The following is a 21,702-nucleotide window of genomic DNA, read 5'->3' on the forward strand; positions in this document are numbered from 1 at the left end:
CTTATAACAGGAAAAAAACTCAGACAGAACCAGGCTCAGTGTGAGCGGCCATTTGCTGAGGTCAAGTTGGGGTTCAAGGAGATAGAAGCAGACATACAGAAAGAAGCAGAGTTACAAAGGGCAGGTGTTAAATAGCTTCATAGGCGGCCCCGTCCAGTAAATATTCAGGAAGACGAGCTTCAAGCCAATTCTGCTAGTCACAGTAAAAGAAACAGGATTAGACTAAAAAACAGGCCAAGCTCTAACATCTATAAGCAGAAATGTTGATGGCAGCTGTATAGCTGATAGAATCCAGGAATGAGTCACAGTAGAACAGGACTGGATCAGAAGCTACTATGATAACAGCAGAAAAAGCACAAACCAAGAGGCTTCACTAACAAATGCTGCAGAATGGGAGAATAGAGGTAGAATGAAGCAGAATAAGGAAAAGTTGTCCCTATGTCCTCCAGCAGCCTAAACATATAGCAGCACAAATACAGAAAATAGCTCAGCATAACTGACTATTTCGGATATAAGAGAGCTAGAGCATCAATAGGGCCGAGGCTAAAATGATTCCCCACCAGATCGGGCTGTTAACCCTCAACCTCCACCTACCTCTCTACTCACCCAGCATCTAATCAAACATCTCTCTGTTTCTGACTATAAGCTTTATCAAAAAGGAAAGTTTTAAGCCTAGCCTTAAAAGCAGACAGGGTGTCTGCCTAATGGGCTAAAACTGGTAGTTGGCTTCAAAAGAGAGGAGCCTGCTAACTAAAAGATCTGCCTCCCATTCTAATTTAGAAATGATAGAAACCACTTTGTTACATGATTTAAAAAAACAGTCCTGATCAAAAATAACGGCAAAGTTTTTTATTTTATCATCTGAGATCAATTTAATCCCATCCAAATGAAGTGACTGACTAATGACTTAAACTTAGACAATCTTTATTTTCATTTTGTGTAAACAGAGTGTACAAAATTTCATTTTGTACAGCTTTTAGAATATTTACATTCTATAAAGTGCAGCAGCTTCTTTTTCAAAGACTTTGGTCCAAAGAACTATAACTTTTGTTTTGTCTGCATTCAGAAGCAGGAAGATAAGAGTCATACAGATTTTTTTTCTCCTTAAAAAAAGTTTCTTATAGATTACCGGTAAGCATTTTTCTAGTTTTAATGAGCAAGGATCAAATATTTATCTTAAATTTAGTCCCTTTTATTGACTTTAACATACAGATTCAGACACCTGCGCATACTTTCTTTATTGACAGTTATGGTACCTCATTACGACTGTATTTTCTGTGTTTTCTTCACAAAAAAATGACTAAAAACTGTAGAGTGAAAAAAATAAATGTAAGGAAGCAGTTTTATGATTCCAGGTAATTTTTCTTTTTTTTCTTTTTTACTCATTCGACTGATGTTTGTGACAAAAAATGTTTTACATGTTATTTTTTTTTTTTATACTTAAACAATCCTTATTGTGTTACATAATATTGTTTGTTTTTTATTTTATAAATATATTTTTCATATATATTTAACTAGATTTCTTGGCCTCTATGCAGCTTTTCTTGCCGGTTTTTAAAATTTATTTAACTTTGTGTGTGGGGGGGGGGGGGCGTCAAAGCAATTACCGTGCATCATAGATTTAAGAAGCACTTTTTTTAAACCTATTTTACCCGACAACTCAAAGTTGTCGCTGTATTATAGCAAGTAGAAAGCACTATTGCCAGTTTCTGTCAGTCGTCACCATGAATTTGTTCCTTTTTGGGGAGGATTGGCTTTTATTTTCCATCAATACATTTCAAAGTCCATCATATTTTAGAAACAAGCACAACACTACCAATTTTTGGTTGGTTCAGTTACAATTTCGCTCAATGATTTTTTACTGTTTGTTTTATTTTTCTGGGGGGAGGGGCTTCAAAGGAGGACATTTCTACTACTATTACTATTACTACCACTACAGCTTTTTAGCCAAAATGAGAAGACAATAATTCTGATGTAAAACCGGTTCTGGAAATAGCATTACATTACAAGGATGATTTGTAAATATTGTTTACAAAACTGTGTGTTTATTAGAACCACGTTATTTTTGGAAAACTCTTGTACATATCTGGAAAATTTCCTGTTTGTGTGATAAAAACAAAATTTTTCGTATTTGTACTTATTTTGTAAAGGAATAAATGAGCTGTTTACTAAAATGAGCCATCTTGACTTTGTCTAATGCTTCTCTACATTAAAAGCACAATGGTAAGAATTGGTGCAAAGCGTTAGATCGCTCCTTTCTTCTTCTCTTTTGTTTTCCTGTTTTTGAGCTCATTTTTAATGCAATCAGTTTGTTGTTTTAAGTAAAAGGAACTCAGCTATTCGATGAAGAATCTGCCAGCTCAATCACATGTGCAAGATGCATTCTGTACATTCATTTATTTCTTGGTTATAAACTCCGAAGCTGTCTATTTTCTGCAAATCCCAGCCTGCCTACCAATTTTATTATGTGAACTTTAAGAGATAAAACATTGCACAACTGAAACATGCTCAACAGCCCTGAGAAAGTCAGAAGATGTTGAATTTGCTGCCTCTTGGTGAACTGTCACATCATGTTTGATCCTATTCTAAATCCAGTAAAGTCGGGCATGAGAAAACAGGTTAAGATTATGCTTTAAGACAGCGTAGTTTGGGATATCTGTTTATGGCTAACTCTATTAACCCTGTTTCTATTATCTTCCTTAGAGTGACTGGATGAAGCTTTCTCTCTTTTTTTTTGCCAGCCATAATCTTCCCTGGATTTGATATTATTTCCAAAGAAAAGTTGTTTATATCTAAAAGAGTGGAAGCAAAATGATTCACTGGTTTTCAGCAACTATAAACCTGTAAGTGTAGCATTCCTGTGACCTGCCCCTTTTATTCTGATACCCAAATATGAGATAATTTCCTACACAAGTCACCTAATCAGCAAATAGTCATCATTAGGGATGCACGATATACTGTAATCGGCCCCCTATCGGTATCGGCCTTAAAACTGAATATCGGACATCGGCCACCCCACCGATATTTAACTCGATATTTGATCAGCTTCTGAGTTTCTAAAGTCTAAAAAAAAATAAAAAATACTACTTCTTCTTCTTCCTCAAAAACTTCTTTTTTACACACTTAAAAACTTCTAAAGACGAAGGAAAAAATATTGATACATTAAAATATCCCAATATCTTCATATGCTGATATATTGCCATTTAAAAACACCATATCAATCTCTTTTACTAATGAAATATTGCTATATGTCATCGTTATGCTACGAAATCCCCCGAAAATTCACCAAATGTTGCCATATTTTTATATGTTGATATATTGACGCGGTATCGATCTATTTTACTAACAAAATCTCACAAGAATTTGCAAAATATCACGAGAGTTTGTAACAGAACGATGAAATTTCACCAGATTTTGAAAGTAAAATAGATCGATCCCGCGTTTTTAAAAATCTATTTGATATCAGCATCTGAAAATATATTTGAGTATATTATTTTTCAAAGTGTCAGAAATGGATAACAAAACTGCTATTTTCAATGACTACTTATTTTTGTCCAGCTTTAACATCGGTATCGATATCGGTTATCGGCTACATGAGTTTTAAAATATCGGCATATCGGATATCGGCCAAAATCCCAATATCGTGCATCCCTAGTCATCATTCATCACGTCTGGGATAAATCTGTTGAGATGCTTAAAGAAATTATGCTTTTGACCCAAATATTAGCTTGGTTTAAGATATGTTAAATTAAATACAAAAAAGTAAAAAGAGCACAAAATGTTTTCTCCTAAGACATTGCTAAGCGATGCAGCTCAGGTAAGAAAATCTTTTTACATAATTGCTGTTAATCGTTATTTTTTTTTATGTCTTTCTTCAAGAGCGCCAAGAAAAAAGCTTTTAAAAAGAAGCTTTAAAGGCCCTTTTAAAGTTAGCAAAGTACCCAGTAAGTTATAGGAAAACCTTTGGCTAACACTGCACATCACCCCAAACTCGTCAGCATAGTGACACATGGTGATGGCAGCATCACGACGATTACCTTTCTGTAGCAGGGACAGGGAAGCTGGTCGAACCTGATTGGTTGAGGCAAATACAGGGGAATCCTGTTGTAGGATGCAAATTACTTGAGACAGCAGGATAAAAAAAAAAAATCAACAACCTTTACATACAACCAGAGCTACATTCTTAAATGGCCTAATCAGATACCAGACAGTAAACTCATGAAAATGCCTGAACTTGTGTGTCTCTTCAAAGAAGAGTGTGAATAAAATACTAAGATTTAAATTTGTCAGATAACCCAGAAGACCTGCAGCCTTGTTTCCAACTAAATTTTTGTTCCACTAATATTGAGTTAAACAGGCCTTGTAGGCGTAATGTACACAAAATTACTCAAAATTTATTGTAAACTACAGTATTCTGCGTAGTTTCTTTATAAAAAAGAGTGATGTTTGATTTACCTTTATAAACATTTTAAAAACTCTTCAAGAGGTGGAAATACTTTCCAAGACGTTGCTTACCGCAGCCGTAAAAGATTGCATGAGACCAAATTCATTTATACAGTACATCCTTTTATTATCGCAAATATGCAAGAAAAGTCAAATGGAGACACTGTAAATGAACACATGCCCTTTAATACCACAGTCTAATTGTTTTAAACACTTTAAATAATATACATTTGCACCTTATTATACGCTATGAAATGTTTTTTTGTAATCCATATGTACACAATGTAATTTTCAGGATTTCCTTTGTTCTTTACTGTGAAGATTTGTGATTTCTCAAAAACATAAAGGTCCCATAAAGCCTACGAGTCCTGACAAGTCAATACACAGTAACTGTACAAACCGAGTCGCCTCAGAGGAGGGGGCAAAGCCCAGCGGGCCGGGCAGCCGTGTAGGACTAGTGCTTCATCTGAAGAGCCAACAACAGTAAAGATGTTCAAAGAGTGTTTCAGTCCGGCCAAGTTGGTCCAAATCTGCTGAGATGCTTAACGGTTGGTGTTTTGTTTTTTGTTTTTATCAGTAACTTCTTGCTCCTAAATGGCAATAAGTGTTCCTTTAAGTTGTTTTTTAGAGAAGCATGAATCAGTTTCACTGAAACGACCAAAGTGCATTGAGGTCAGCTGCAGAGTCGGGTTGCTGCCTGGCATGTTTCTGAGAGACTCATCGGTTTGTTGTGGAGAAAATGGCCCGACGAGCACCTTCATCTCAAAAACAAGCAAAAAACAAACAACAAATGTCTTGGTTGACCTTTCCCTTTGAGGCAACTGGATCCATTCAGAGCAAATCAGAACAGAAACGGTCCTTTAGAGAGAAACTTCTGCTCCTGTTTGGACAACAGAGGCCCAAGTTTTATGAAGAACTAAAAAACAAAAAAACAAGCCCAGTTTAAATCAAGTCACTGCCAGCACCCACCAAGATCAGAGTAAGCTGCTTTTCTTCTGTCTAAGCTCCGGCTTTTGTAATGGAAGAAACAGCATGGTTAAGTTATACACAAATGAAAAGCGTGGAAACTCTCTTGCTTTTGTCTTTGATCGAAGACACGCAGAGAATAAGAGCAAAAGAAGAAGAGTAGGACTGAGTAAAATGCCGCTCACTCGTCTCTTAGCCAACAACACACTGATGCTGGCAGCCGAACTTTAACTTCTGCTGTATGTAATGTTTGAAGATTTCTGAAGTAATCCTAACTTAGAAGTGACAATATTCAAACAGATTTCTCAACAGACCTGTCAGGACTTGGAGGATCAAATGTTTACATCCTTCATACAGTTTTAAATTATGCAGCGTGGCTCAAAGAGCATCTTTATGCTTATACAATCAAATGGTTTGGTTCTGTTGGATGCCTAATTTCTAAACCCGACGTCCACCTGAAGGTGAAACAGCTTGGTGTTGTTCGCTGGGGGCCGATGAAGGAGCGGCGCCTGGCCAGCTCTGTGGTAAGAAGAAAAGTTCAAGTGCAAAAAAAAAAAACTGCTCATCAGGACAGCCTGGTCCTCAACTGTTTCACCCTCCGACTCAACTGTTTTTTTTTTTACCTGAATTATAAACCTAAAAGCTGCAAAACAGAAGAAAATCCATTCAAAAGTATTTCCTACCTTAAAGAGATTTCCTCTTTTAACTCTTTTTGGCACACTTAAATTTTTCAGATGAGCAAACTAATTACAAAAATCTGTTTTTAAAACAAAGATTTTAGTCTTATAAAGGGAAATAAATCCATCCTTTTCCATAACTGCAGAGGATTCCCACTCCACGTTTCATGGCAGAAATATTTTCATCCAGCCTCTCTGTAGGTTTTGTGAGTACAAACAACTTGTTGGAAGCAAGCATCTGAGTTGCAACTTATACATATTAAAAATAATAACTCGGGTTATTATTTGTGGTCGGGATTATTAGCCTGCTGAAACATTTACTTTAAGGTTCCAGACATACAGCTGGAAATTTTCCTTCAGGATTTCTGCTTGAGAGAAAAAAAAAACATGGTACCCTCAAGGTGTTTTGCCCATTTTACAACACATGCCTTTTGGTCTCATCATTTCACAGTTTTGCAAATTTAAATGTTTTTTGTAAGAAATGTAACAATGTCAACAATGGATTTCTTCTTCCAAGTTTCCTTTCTGATGTTAAATCTCGAACACTGACCCTAAATGTTTGGCATGTCATGCTTTAGACATTGTGATGTTTTATAACCTGCTAAATGTGTTATTATTTTTCAGCCCAAGAGCTCCTAGGGTTCCCCTCTGTGCCACATTTTTGTCACTTCTGGATGATGATGTTGATTAAGTTTTAAATGGTAAATGCCGCCACATACTCTATGAGAAGCGAGACTTTTTTTTTTTGTTCTTTTGGTGGCAAGAACAAAAAAAAAGTCTTAAAGTGTTCTTACTTCCAGAGCTGAAGATGGACTGAGGGCTGGCAGAGAGCTGAACGTACAGCAGACAGTAATAAGAGCTCAAGGTGTAAGTTTGGAAAGATCGCAAAAACTTGGTGTCAACCTGGACAGATACACGAGGAGTCTCCGCTTTTCCAACCTAAAACCACCCTATTTAAATCCTGTCCAATCACAGCACAGACACCAAGCCAGACGTTATGGAGAACAAGCCGAGTGGCCCATCATGATGCTGCAGAGAACAAAATTCATTCATTTGAGAAAAAAATGTCTCAGCTCTAGTTTCTCAGTGATAATTGTGAAAACATTTCCTATTTGTTCTAACATTTCATCAAATAAGGGCCTGATGTCTTAGAGCTTATCACCTACTTCATATAGTCAGACAGGTCTTCTTATAGCAACAGGTCTGTCTCTAGTCAGGCCAGAGTTTAACAAGTAAAACAACCCAAAAGTTAATAAATCGCCCTTAGTTGTTTGTGTTGGAAACACACAGTGACTCTTTCTTTCCTTCACTCATACTTTTGCTCTGATATTGGAACTTGTTTGATTATCTGAAACAGCAGGTTTGGCCAAAAACAAAAGGGGCACTACATGTTTTGGAGCAAACAAGCAGAAATTCTACAGCTGCTTTCCTTTCTTCTGTGCGCAACACATTTGACTATAAAATTATGGAAACGTCGAGTTTTTTTTTTCTTTCTTCTATCCCTGTTGGAACAATGGGACTTTTTCTGGCTCCGATTTTCATTGCCAGTCATATTGCTTTTGCCACATAGCCTGCAGACATCTGAGTTTCTGCAGCCATTGCCAAGAAACGCTCCCTTTGCAAGCTTTCGAAGCCTAATGAATACAATGTTCGTACATCCTTCATTTTTAGAGACGGGGGGTGGGAAGAGACATTAAAATAATCCTATTAGTAATAATTGTTTACACCATGTCATGATAAAAAACAGCAAAGCGAGGGAAGAAAACGTAGAAACCATTTAACAAACGATGCTGAATCCGCTGAGGTTTGAAAGGGTCATGGGGATTCAGGGCCTCACAAAATGATTATGTCCTTAACTTGACATCCTTGATATCATCCGAAGCTTTCCTGGACCACAGCAGGCCCCTGATCCAACAGAAACAGGCCTGGACAAGAGAGGTGGTTTCCATTCCTCTTCATTGTTTTCTTTGTTTGGGAGAATCAGTCCGTAAATTTGTGCTAAAAAACAGAAAGCTGAAGCACCCGACGGTCCAACAGATTCTTTGGGTATTTTTCAAACAGAACGGAAAAACTTTTGCTGCTTATGCTTTCCTCCTTTGTTTGGTCCTACATTCCCCGTGGAGTTCAGCAGAGCTGGTCAGGTTGAACACCTCTGCTGATATTTATGTTCTTGGAGGGGAGGCTGTGGTCCAGCTGGGGCAGAGAAGGGGAAGGAGGTGAAGATGGAGGCGACGGGAAAAGATGGAGAGTGAGGAGGTGGAGAAGAATAATGAGGAGGGTCCTTCTCACCCCCCCCATAAAAATCTCTAGTCCAGGGGTTCCTGTTTTATCCTGATAGGGGTGTTGATTGAGAGGCTCCGCCGGTCCTCACGACACAACACGTACTCGCTGAACTGGGATGAGTCCACGCCGCCTCCACACGACGCCGCCACACTGAAGCCCTTCTGAAAAAGACGCTCCAGAACCTGCAGAGGAGACACAAGATGATCAAACTGAATTCCAAAAAACTGTTATATTAAATATATAGTTGAATATTAAAGCATTGAAGCCTCAAAATATGTTTGTGTTGATGCTAAGGTCAATCCAAGCTGTTTTTAGATAAGAGTAGATAGCTTAAAGCTAATTCATTCATTTAAAAGTTTCAATTTTTTTGTTTTTTTTAAAACCTGTTTAAATAATTCATTGAATTAGATCAACATTAGAGGATCAACATCACCAAAAAGAAAAGAAAAAAATGACACACATTACCAGTTTGTATTAAAAAAATTAAATATTATCAGTCCTAATTAGAGGTGTTGATAACGGGCTGAACAGGTGCAGGAACATTTTTTGGCAAACCTGGAAAAGATGTGGAACAACCCTGGAGCGAAAAAATTTACTTTTATCCTAACAGCATAAACTGAAAATAAACCCCAAAGTAGGAAAACAGTTTGTTTTGATCATTTTCTTAGATTGTGTGACCTTCGCTTCGCTTCAGACAGGAAACTTTTCAGTTGACAGGCTTTTACTGCAGCATGTATGTCTGAGGAAAAGGCTACATTTTGGGAACTGTTCCTGTATTAGGATCATTATTCTGTCTAAATACCCAAAGATGAGCTGTCATCATTGTTATGAAAGAAGACCAATAGGTTTTTATTTAAAATATTCTGCTGTTTCTACATATTCACGAAGCCCAGTAGCTTTTAAAGAAAAAGGGACCCACAGCATCACAGCTCCTCCACCGTACTTAACAGCAGGAAGGAGGTGGTTTTCATTCATAAATTAAATCAGATTAAAGCAAAAAATATCACCTCTGTACATTTGTGATGGTAGTAATTAAAGGATTGTTTTACATTTCTTTTTGTTTCCGTGAAGCACTTTTTTGTTGTTGTTGTGCTTTAGAGACTGATACTGGTTAATGTCTGCCAGATTTTTGAACAGAAGGCTGCACTTATTTTAGTGAAATAACACAGTAATTGGTAGTAAGGGGTACCTGCAGTAAATGATAAACAAATCAATGAAAAGCTTGTCTTTTCTCTGGTGGAGCAGTAGCTTTCTACCTCTCAGATACTGTATAAACAATCAAGATCAAATTCCCATTTAAAGAATGGACATGAGAGGAGCGCTGCTGTTCAAGTGCTAAACTTCCTGAGATCGCCATCAGTCCCAACATGCAGCATGTGCCACTAAACCTCCTCTCAATCCAATCACAGAAAGTGATAGAAACCAGAGGGCATTCCCAACATCACACCACCTCTGTAATATTCATGCGACTCACGCCGGATCGGCCACCTAGCTGAGGGCACGAGGAGCTCAAAGGGATGTGGAGAGCCTGAGAGTGAGCGGGGTGTGTTAAGGAGCCTGACTGGAGCTCAGCGCGGTGATTACTGGAGCTTCTAATTTGAGTAATGAGGCTGGGGTGAGGGAAGGAGTGAGGTCCACGAGCAAGAGAGGCAAAGGCAACGACGTGCGGCGAATGACGATAAGGAGCTAGATGTGGCTGATCGGTGCGAGGACAAAGTGTGGGAGCTGCAGGGGAAGAGCAGGAGATGGGGATGCATGTCAGCCCTCTAGTATGGACCCTGACATGCATACACACACCGCCATACATAGGAGTCATCTCGTCCTCTGCTCTAATCAGTGTGGGAAGTAGATTAGCATTTATTCTTTTTATTTTTTAAGGTTGTTTTCTTAAAAGTTGCACAAGCTGAGGCGTTACTAGTGGTGAAGGGAATCCTCTGTAATTACAGGCAACGGTCCACAGCTTCACGCAGAAATCAGACCAACAGAAACTTGTAGAGCAGTTTAAAGCTCCCCCCATTAAAGCTTCATGTAAATCTTTATCAAAACTGAAATGCAGATCGATGTGCAGCTTGTAAGTCAAACGGACCACTCTGAAGAGCCCGCCCCCTCCCCCATGTTCATCCTCTGGCCATCTGACGGTGACAAACTCAGTAATTTGTGAGACAGAAAGGGCGGCAGACAGCTGATGGTGAGGACGGCTAATTAAGAGACCTGCCCAAGCATCAAACACTCCAGAATCCATGACAGGCGACGGAGGAGCCTAACGATTATGGAAATGATATTACATCGCCTTCTTTGATCATTGCATCACATTGCATTTCCCCCCCCCCATCATCTCTTAACACATGTGGGACTCCGTGGTGTTTGGCAGTGAAATTTGGTCACAGAGGAGAAAGGCCTGATCAATAAAGATAGTCTGAAAACACTTTTATGATTAACGCACCGCAGCACAAAAGACTTAAGGATATTATTACAGATGGTTGTAACTGATTCAAGGATACTGTAATGACTCTAAGACGGCATAAAAAAAGTTCACGTTCAGTTTTGTCACAGTGAATTAGTGCCATGGGGGGATAAACAATACACAGAGTAATTAGGCTGTATCCAAACTGAGGCTTCCAATGTCCACAGGACAATGTCCTGAAATCAATCCCTGCTGACAAGAGAAAGAAATGCTCCACGTTAAAAAGCACAAACATGCCTGTCTGCTACGTTCTTGTGCTACGTTCTTGTGACCGCAGGCCTTCACATCCCAGCTTAGTTGTACTTATGCAGATTTCCCTGCTTACTTTCCTTGCTCGTTTGTAACACAACAAAGAGGTCTGACTGTTAGCTCTGCAGCAGCAATCTGATTGGATGAAGAAGATGATGTTCATGATATGGAATTATAGATCCTTAGCAGCTTCCCCCACTGTGAACTCCACATTATGCTGCCATGATCACTGTTTGCAGTGGCATGAAAACTTTTTCCCGTTTTTTCAGACGGCAACAGCAAGCAGTTACAAAAAACTGATGTTCCTCAGCTGCGTTCTTGTTGCTCCTTTTATAAACAAAATTCACTCAAAGTGTTTTAACCATTTATGCAATTAATACATAATCTTAAGACTAGCTTTCACACTGGATTGATTAAGGGAAAAGTTTCTGTAGATGTTTATAGTTAGGCTAGATTAAAAAACAATACCAAAAACATTCCTCTTCCACACATATCATCAGTGAATGTACCATAATGAAACTATTTGGCCAAAAAAAAAAGAAAATTCAGGATTAAATTTATCTCCACGATAAACATTTTTATTTATGTCTACATTATCAATTAGAATTAACGATGTTTAAAAATGGGATGAATTGTCAGGAGTTTTATGTCTTTTCTTTCTTTGCTTTTTTCCTTCAGTGGAGCGACTAATTCAAAGAATATGATTACATACAGTTATAATCTAGGATGTTTAACGATAAAAATCACACTTCTTTGTCTATCTTGTGCCCTGAAAAAAGCTCATTTTAAATAGTTTTATTTTTTAAGAGCAGCATCAGTGATTGTGGGGCTATGATACAGTCAATTTATAAAGACAGCAAAGAAGCATTGAAGGGTTTTTCAACATAGAACCACAAAATATCCTGATAAGGTTTTTAGTTCATATCACCTAGCTGTAATTTCTGGTAAAAAAGAAGAAAAAAAAACAGCATCGCAAATTGAAATAAAGTAAATCACTAATGCAACAGGGAGACATGGTGGTGGCACTATCATGATGTGGGATTACCGTCTGTTATGAGTGACAGGGAAGCGAGTCAGAGCTGACATTAAGAACGATGGAGCTAAAAGCCTGTTACATGCTGCAAGTGACTGCATGAAGCAGAGGTGTATCTTTTAAAAGACATAGATCTATAGGTTTAGATCAAAGCTATGTTCTGGGATGAGCAACAAAGTTTAACTTTAGTGAGAGTGGATCTACAGAACCGAGGAAGCTGCATTTTTATCTGTCAGCCCCAGGGCACAAACCTTAAAACGCTATTTTATTCCAACTACATCATGTTTGAATATAACTTAAAATCTCAGTAAAGTTTATTGATCTAGAGTGGAGAAAAGGGGAGAAGTTAAACTGGTCCAACAGATATGAACCACTGTTGATGCAAGAGTGCAGACGATGCAACCGAAGTAAACTCTAAATCCATGTTCGACTTCATTACTTCTGTCTGTTCTTTTCCCGCCGGTGAGACTGAAGCTGATTAAAAGCGTCTCCTCGCCCTCTCCATCCCCAGTGATCTGCAAACACGGCTCCTCCAAACAAACGCCAACCGTTCCATATTTAACCAAGTGAACGTGCTGCCACTCAGCCCGAGGTAGCCGCTGTTGTGAGGAGGGAAAAGCACCGGCCCCACTTCTCTACCCTCCCATAAAGGGAGTAAAGAGGCTGAAGCAGGAATCAAAGTGGAGAAGTTTTAGGGCAGGAAAATGGGAACGCCATGCAATATTGATGGCCGCCGGAGCATAGAGAAGCACCTCTGAGGAGGAGCTGCTCCTCATGGTGCAGGATTCAGAGCTGATTGACACGTGTGACACGGGCAGGCTGAAGCTTTCGACGGGTGCTGCACTCGAGAGGGGGGGCACTTTTGTTTAACAATGCAAAAGCTTGACTGGGAGCGGTAGCTGCAGCCTAAGCATGTCATCAAGCAGAGAAGCTCCAGCTCTGCGTAAATCACCAGCGATAGAGACACTTCGACTGCGGACTGGTTTTTATGCAGAGCTGGGAGCAGATGAGCTGGGTTTACCAAAGAAAGCCAACATATAGGACGTCTACAAACACAATGAATCTGGAAATGTGAAGAGCCACCCAGAGAGACTGAGAGAATAAGAGCTTAAAGTTCCAATTCAACAATCAATGGTTTCCCTTCCCTCTATCATAACTTTGCTGTCACTGCTTTCATTCTTTATAGAACTAGACTAACAGAAAAACTACAAAAAGAACTGCTTTTCCTTCTGTCCAACTTCAGATTAGAGTTTGAAACTACAATAAACTGTTAAAACTATGGCCTCTGCAATAATACATCAACAGGAACGAAGCAGTGTGATTCTGTAATTCTTGTTCAGTCTTTCGTTTCCATTAAGATCAAAAATGACTTCACAGGACTTTTCATAAAAATGTGTAAAAGAACAGATTCTCACAGTAGAATCGACATCATTTCAAATAAAACATTTAAATAACCTCCTTCACCAGTGATGTCTACATTTATATTTCTATAAAAGTTTTGCATGAAGTTGGAATACGTTTAATCAATTTGGAGGTATGTTTTTTCTTTATGAATCCATTTTTTTTTCTACTTTTCCACAGAACCAGAAAGCATCAGACAGACAGTTTATAAAAATGTTTGTACTGCTAAAGCACCTTAATATGAGGAGTATCAACATGATGTGGTCAAAATAAATAAATGGAAAATACGAGAGAAAGTCTTCTTCAACATTCCATCTTTTTTTCTTTTTCTTGTCTTGACTCTTTCTGATCATCTTTTGAATTTCAGAATCAAACAAATATAAGCTTTTATAAAAAATATATTTTTTAAATGATGATTTAGTTCATTAAAGGATAAATTTATCCAAACCAAACCAGAACTACTGGAGCAATAATAATTCAACTGAACATGTCTCACATCTTGGCATTAAAACATCTCTTGGATTGAGTTACGTAGACGTTGCAATCCATTGGCCCACAATAAAAACCTGTATCATTAATAGTAGAAAAACTGAAAGAATGATCCTTTCATCAAGTCACAGAAAACTAATGCAAGAAATAAAAGAACAGCATCAAAAGCACTGCAGATGTCATCTCTTGGTGAAGGTAAGAGCCTGAGCAAGACAAGCATTTATGAGGGAAGTGAACAAAAAAAATGACAAACAGTCAAACTTTTAGGAATATAAAACTAACAGCTAAATGAAGGTCTTAGAAGGTCTGTCTAGATTTGGAGCAAACAGAGTGGCTGCAGCATGAACTGAAGCCGGCGGCTCAGGCTTTAAAACCCTCTGGTATGGTTGAACTAGAGAAATTCCTCCATCAATAGACTCATCTCTAAGAATCACAAATACTCAGCTGCACTTGTTACTTTTTAGTTTAGTCACAATGACTTTTTACTATTACAGAGTTTATACAGGAATGAGTAACTCTAATTTAATGCAATTTAATGCTCTTAGAAATTATTTTAATACATATATATGTATTATACTGTGCAATATGCTGACTGTGCAATATATGTGAATATAATAGTCATTCCACTACCTCATCGTTGTTCCTTACCTACTACACTTTAATGTAAAAGTCAATCCACCTGTATATAAGCCATCTTGATTGTACATACGTCACCTCAAATCTCTGTGTTACTCCCTTGTATTTTTTATTTTTATTTCTTATTTTTATTTTTTTTTTTTTTTCATTGTGTGTGATACATGTACACTTGCACCTTAATTCTTATTCTTATCTTGTTATACTGTATATACAGTGCTTGCTTGTTTTTTCTTAATGCACCTTTTCCCTCCTTGTTTGCACCTTCTTTAATTACTATGCCAATATGTGACCTGTGAGATCAATAAAGCTCATGTAATCTAATCTGATCTAAACAACACAACAAAATCCTTCATCATCTTTACCATCGACAGGCTGCAGCCATGTCCCAAATTCCAGCCACTTTTATTTAAATTTGCATTTTCCCATTCCTAGCCTCTTCTTCGCCTCGAACTTCTTTTCCAAACTTTTACGATCAACCGGAAGCAATTCCGCGCAAACACAAGGAACCAGTTAAATCTGACGAAATTGTTTTATAAACGTTACTTTTTTTTTTTTTTTTTTAATAAAGCATTTTAAATGCTATGATAATGACATGTAACACATTTCCGATGCCAATTAAGGCCTTAATTTAAAAAAAATTATATTTAATGACTTTTAATGATTTTTAATGACCCACGGAACCCCTGTATTTGGGGATACATCCTTTTTCACATCGGGTCTGTTTTATATGAATAAAGTCATTATGAAAACTGCTTTTTACATGTACTTTAGGTTTTTTTCTGTTTGTGCCAGTTATCAGTCATCCTTTTTTTTCTAAAAATGCTTCATCAGCTCTCCAGCTACAGGGTTCTCTATGCAAGCCTGAAAAAACAGAGTTAAAATCTGGCTACCTCTGATCTCAGCCTGTTTTGTGGTTATTTTTTGTTAGTATTAAAATGTTTTATTTGTGTTTATAAGTCTGACAGAACGACGTGTTTCTTGCTGAGTCTCACATTGTAAACTGTAATGGTTTTCTAGCGTGATTCGGCCGTTCAGGCCACTGCGAGGTGTTTGTGTGGCCTTGTCTGCTCCACTGGACATTGCTCTGCCTCTTCAGCCGACTCAGGACTGATGGAGTGGCAGAGTGACATGTGAGAGGGTGTTACAGCATGTTGCGTACCCTGTCTAGGCAGCGGGGAGGGGAATAGGCCCCCATATCTACGTCTGCCTCTGCTGTCACTTTGATGAAGGACGGATTGGCTCCGGTCTGATCCGAGTGCTTCATCACGATGATGTATAGAGCAGCGACTCCAGCTCCAGAGCTGTGCTTGTTTTTGTGCACCTCTGCGACTCTGAGGTTAAATGTTTTCCCTCCTTCCGTTCTACTTCCTTGTTCTGCGTCTACATCGTAAAGCAGGTGGTTCGCATTATTCCCAAAAAATTCCAGTCATGACTTCATGGAGAAAAACTTGCCAAGGTGGAGTTGTTTGTTTGAACACTTCCACATGAGAAGGAAACACATTTATTGGTATAGCTTTTTTTTTCTTTAACCAACTTTTAAAAGGTGCATTTATGATATTAGGATACAAAAAAACAGAACTGATGCAGTTCGGTTAAATGAGTAAACAATGAAAAAAAATGTATTAAACTTATTTTTCTCCTCTAAAAACCTTCATCAAAATGTTTATACTTTTCAACTAAATGAGTTTTCTGCCCCATAAAACAGCCCAGTTGCTCCGTCACCCCGTGCTGCCTCTATGTGCACTCTGGGCTGGTGTGCAAATAGGATTAGAGCCTCTTTGTCTTGCAGGTAAGATGAGGGATATTTAGCCATAGGACATAATGAGCAAGTTGTTTAAAAAACAAAAGAACGCCCTCCTCCATCTGCTCTTTACATCCTTATCTACATACACTTAGTAAGCCAATAGCCCACATCTGTTCTGATTATGATGGACTTATTTTGTAAAATGTGCATAAAGCTGCGACTACCAGGAATGCAGATTGCATCGTATCCTAATTGTCACTGCAATAGCAATGTGTGCTAAATCCTAATCACAGAGAGCTGCTTGGATGCTATATTTAATAAACAATTATATCTTTATAGACATACATCATGTTCTGCATACAAATAACATATTGCCTTGCAGATGTATTTATTAGCCTTGGACTTTTTCCAGATTTTTTAATATGACAACCAGAAACCTCAATTGATTGCACTGGGATTTTATGTGATAGATCATCAATAAGCAAAGCATCATCATGAAATATTATAGGTGTGAAGATCCGTATCCAGTCTCCTTTTAAAGGGACTCTGCATTGTGCTTCTATTACAGAGTTTGTTTTTTTACTTTTGGACACCCACATGGGGATTTTTTTGCCCATTTTTAGGACAAATTACCTTAAGAAACTACAACTTTAGTGCCAGCTTTGAAGCATGATACTGCCACTACCGTGTTTAACTGCAGAAATTGCATTTTCGGGGGTTGTAAACATGTTAGCTTTCTGTCGTGGAAGCGTTTTGGCATTTAGCCCCAAAAATCCACCATGGTCTGGTCTTAAAGGTGCAACTTTATCCACACGTTTTCTTTGTCCTCATATGAACTATTGCAGACTGCAGTTTTATCACCATTGACTTTTCTGGACACTCTCACATAAAGAGCAGATTTTAGGCGTTCACTAGAGCTTGTTAACCAACCAGACCATTCTGCCTCAGCGATGGATCTCTACAGTTACTGTGGGGTTCTTGGCTGCTCCTCTGATTCATGTTTGTTCTTTTTTTACGTTTATTTGAACGAAGAACAATAGAAAATCTCAATTTTGACACATACAGTAAAAAATTCAAATAGAAGAGATAACTTTAAAAGATGAAGCTGTTTTCTTTTCAAATAATGTTTTAGATTTAGTACACCTATATTTAAGAATACACTATTTTGAAATCATAATATTAATAAGAGCTTCAACCTCTTTATTTCCACAGACCAAGCCATATTAAATATTCTGGAGGGACAGGTTGTATATAGGCTCACAAAATTAAGATGTTCTGCTATTCTTGGTTGATTAGACAGATAATCATTTATCTGCAGGACAGAGAGATGTTTCTCCTTGGCCTTATTGTGGCCTTACCTTACCTCATCCAAAATAGTCAGTTATCCTGAGCTATTTTCTCTATTTGTGCTGCTATATGTTTAGGCTGCTGGATCACCTAGGGACCCCTTTTCCTCCTCCTGCTTCATTCTATCTCTATTCTCCTACTCTGCACTATTTGTCAAGTTCCAGTCATAACTTTGTTTTCTTTTGTATTTCTGATCGCAGTAGCTTCTGTTTGACTATGGCTTCATCCTGTATTGAAATATCAGCTGTGCTGATGCCAATGACATTGCTCTCTTAAATGTTGCAGCTTGGTCTGTGTGTAGTCCTGTTTCTTTTACTGTGACTGGTAGAGTTGGCTCAGAGCTGGTCTGCCTGGCTGTGAATTTCCAGGATGGGGCCACCTGTGGAGCGAGTTAACAGTTGCCGTTTGTATCTCTGCTTCTTTCTGTATCTCTGCTTCTGTCTCCTTGAACCCCATTCGGCCTCGGCAGATGTCCGCTAACACTGAGCCCGGTTCTGTTGGAGGTTTCTCCCTGTTAAAAGGGAGTTTTCCTCTCCACTGTCACTACAAGCTTGCTTGGTGTGAGGGGCTGCAGAAGAGTCCATGACAAAATTCAAGTGAAGGTCGTCTCCTCAGGCTCATCCAGAAGGAGCATGTCTTCCAAATAAATGACAGGAAACAATCAACTGGTTTTTATAACCATTCTGACAGTATTGTCTTTGTAAAGTGATGTGAGACGATGTGTTGTGAATTGCAGCTATATAAATAAACTGAAGTAATGTTAAATCTACGCCTAATGGTACATGGCCTGTACTTATATAGGTATATTATATATTTTTGAAACTCAGGAGACACAATGTCTTGGAGACAACGACACTGAAAGCCAGGGCTGGATTTGAACCGTCAACTCTTCAATTTCAGGGCAAATTTCTACATCTGACGTCACTGTCGCCCCATCAGCTGGGGACTAATGAACTAATGAACTGATATTAAATAAATATAAATATAATTCCGGGTTTTGAGACGTTCCTCTTTTTATTGACGTTTTATTCGTCCAAACTTTTTCAGTTAAGGAGAGCAGCCATGACCCAATGCTTCAAGAGATGTTACTATGATATTTTAAAACCTACCCACCATTTTCTCCCATCTTCTTTGGTCTTAATGATGCTGGTTGTTCACTTTTGCTCTCTCTGAAGCCATCACAGAACTTCTACATTTCGATTGATTGTAATCTTATCAGAGGTTGGTTATTTATGAAGTAGAAAGCTTCTACACATGTATCAGATACAAATGCAGGCCACACTTTTCAGGGTTATACTCGTGAAAGGTTGACAGCCATGCATCCTTTTCCTTCTTCATAATTTTGCTTAAAATTGTGTGAATCTATCACTTAAAATCCTAATAATATCGTGAACACTGCAAAGGTCTATGCCTACTTCTGTATGCTGATGACACGATACTAACAATATTAAACAGCAATATCCCAAAACAGGTTTTTCCTAAAACATTTGTAGACATTGAGTGTTTTCTCCCAGTAAAACCTGAACGCTGCAGCTCCTCTTACCATTAGCGGCCTTTTTCTAAAGGATCATCTTTGTTCTCCTTCACAGGAGCAGGTGAGAAAACCGAAACATTAAAGTCTCCTCTCATACTGCGTTAGTCAGATGAGCTCACATCCTGTCTCACTGGTAAACAGAGTGGGAGAATGTTGTGTTAGTTGATGCGGCCAATTAATTATATTGTAAGTCATTTATAAGTCTATAAAGGAAGTATAAACTGGTTTAGGCTGTTTGAGAAATTGTAAGTATGGTATTAAAAAATGCAATACGTGTATTTCAATCGCCCTAAGCGGTGTTATATTGGAGTCTTTTTAAAAAAGGAGCTGTGTCTTAAAAAGGAGTAAAGCGTAAATTATGCATATCATTTCCCCCCCCTTTCCATTCCTCTTCTTCATTTTTTTTTTCTTGCTGGAAAACATGGCCGCAGTCTACACATGCTTTGTCCCACAAGCTGTGCTCACCTCCCTGGAGGTGGTCTCTCACACCAACAGGGGTGTATGCTGATGGGGGGGTGGCGAGGTGTCAAATTGCCTGGGAGAGGGTCTCTCTGGGTGCTGGAGGGGTGAAGGCTCCTCTGTGTTTTAGTCTGTTTGTGGCTGGAGGCTCTGAAGTGTGTTATATTGAACCCGTGGTGTGAGACTCAGATCTCAGTGCTTTACGCAAGTGTAAAAGTACTTTTCAGAGTATCTCAACAACAGAACAAGCTTTTTCCACAAAATACTGCTGAAGACTGCTAGCTGCCTATTTAGGGACAAATATATAAGGATTGTGACTAAACAGACGCATTTATATGTCACATAAATACTTCCTTTTTCTAAGAAATGCACACATCAGTAAAAAGAAAAAACTAAAGAAATCAAACAGCAAGTCTTAATTGTGCATGAAGTATAGAATATGCAGCTTTCCTTTTTTGCTGTTTTTCTGTTTGGGAAGCAACATTAATACTTTCCATTGACTCCAATGTCGATGCATGATTTAATAAGCATCTGATACAGAATGAAAAAGAATATTTTATTTTTTTTGACAATCCATCCAATCTCAAAATGTTCAGCCCCTGACCCCAAATATAACAGCCACTGATTGGCCACCCACTGAATACACATAAAATTATTTCCCTCTGTATATTAAATATAGACTGAAGAGACTATATTCATTTTTAAACACATTTGTTCTTACAAATTACATTTTAATTGTATTCTGAAATATCTAATGGGATATTCAATAATTTAATTGTGAAATTCTTAATTTAAAGGTAATATTTACTGTATTATTTGAATCAATTAGATACATTTTACCATCTAAAATGTAATATATAAATATTTCAGGGTACATTTTTTTATGGTAAATCTCATATATTTTATGATGGGAAACATATCTTGCAATCCCTTAATTAGTGTTTCCGAACCACACTATGGAATCTAGGAAAGATGCTACAGTATATCATACCATCATCCATAAATTAGTCTGTGAAGTAACACGTTTAAAGGACTGATTCGATTTTATAACTTCGATTATCATAGAGACACTCTTTGCATTAGGGGTGGAACGGTTCACAAAATCCAGGAGTCGGTTCGGTTCACGGTTTCGTGTTCACGGTTTTTGGTTCGGTTCGGTATATGTTGATTGTTAGGAAAATCTACTATGCCTTGTAAAGTACAACGCTATGTATAAACCCTGTGAACGTTTCATTTAATATGACATATTTAAAAAAAAAATCCCCATCATCAACCAGCAGATGTTCAGTTTCTACCTAAATATTTTCTTTCTGTTGTGGATTTTTGTAACAGGAATAACTAGGATCATACATAGTTTGTATGAACTCTGTTTGTTCTCTGCTACCAAACTCATCATCTATTCATCCATTCCTGCAATAAGAATTTTCTTTTAAAGTTATGAGATGCACTCTAGAATCTCACAACTTCTTCCTGGTCTGTTGAAGCACCAATAGTCTGCATCCAATTATTTAATTAATTGCTCTTAGTTTTTGGGAATATATACAAACTATGCTCTAATTTCTAGATACCGATCTGTTTTTACTATATTTAATTTGGAAAAAACGGGTCTTCTCTACATTCTTTTTCCTGTTTGGTGCGATTGCAATTGCAGGTCTTGATCTGGATTGACCGGAGCGGAGCAAAAAATAGCTTAGTTCCATTTTTTGACGGTGAAAGACGGAGAAGACGTACGAGGACAGAGAAGTAGCGGAGGATGTGGAACAGCTCTCAATGATTTACATGACAGACAAATACTCCACACGACGTACGTGAGCAGAGCGGAGCACTGACGGAGTATGTGGAATCTGGTAGAAAAGGAGGACAAATACACGTCCGGCTGAATTCGGTGCAGGGCGCCGGACAGTGCAATGACAATCCGGACTTTCCGCACTAAAGCCGGACATCTGGCCACCCTACTTCCAACTCCTGTTCTTTCCC

The 21,702-nt window shown here is 38.2% G+C and overlaps 1 protein-coding gene across 2 annotated transcripts in view; it reads right to left on the bottom strand.

Moving 5' to 3' along the window:
• Positions 1–6,030: 6,030 nt before the first annotated feature.
• Positions 6,031–21,702, bottom strand: part of LOC107099506 (BTB/POZ domain-containing protein kctd15) — a 37,111-nt gene continuing 21,439 nt past the window's right edge. For both annotated transcript variants that reach the window (XM_015397655.1, XM_015397654.1), the window contains exon 5: positions 6,031–8,551. In XM_015397655.1, the coding sequence (XP_015253141.1) occupies positions 8,393–8,551 (159 nt within the window). In that variant the 3' untranslated portion in view covers positions 6,031–8,392. The remainder of the gene's footprint in view (positions 8,552–21,702) is intronic.

Source organism: Cyprinodon variegatus, unplaced genomic scaffold (genome assembly GCF_000732505.1).
Source record: "Cyprinodon variegatus isolate N-32 unplaced genomic scaffold, C_variegatus-1.0 Scaffold879, whole genome shotgun sequence".
NCBI lineage: Eukaryota > Metazoa > Chordata > Actinopteri > Cyprinodontiformes > Cyprinodontidae > Cyprinodon > Cyprinodon variegatus.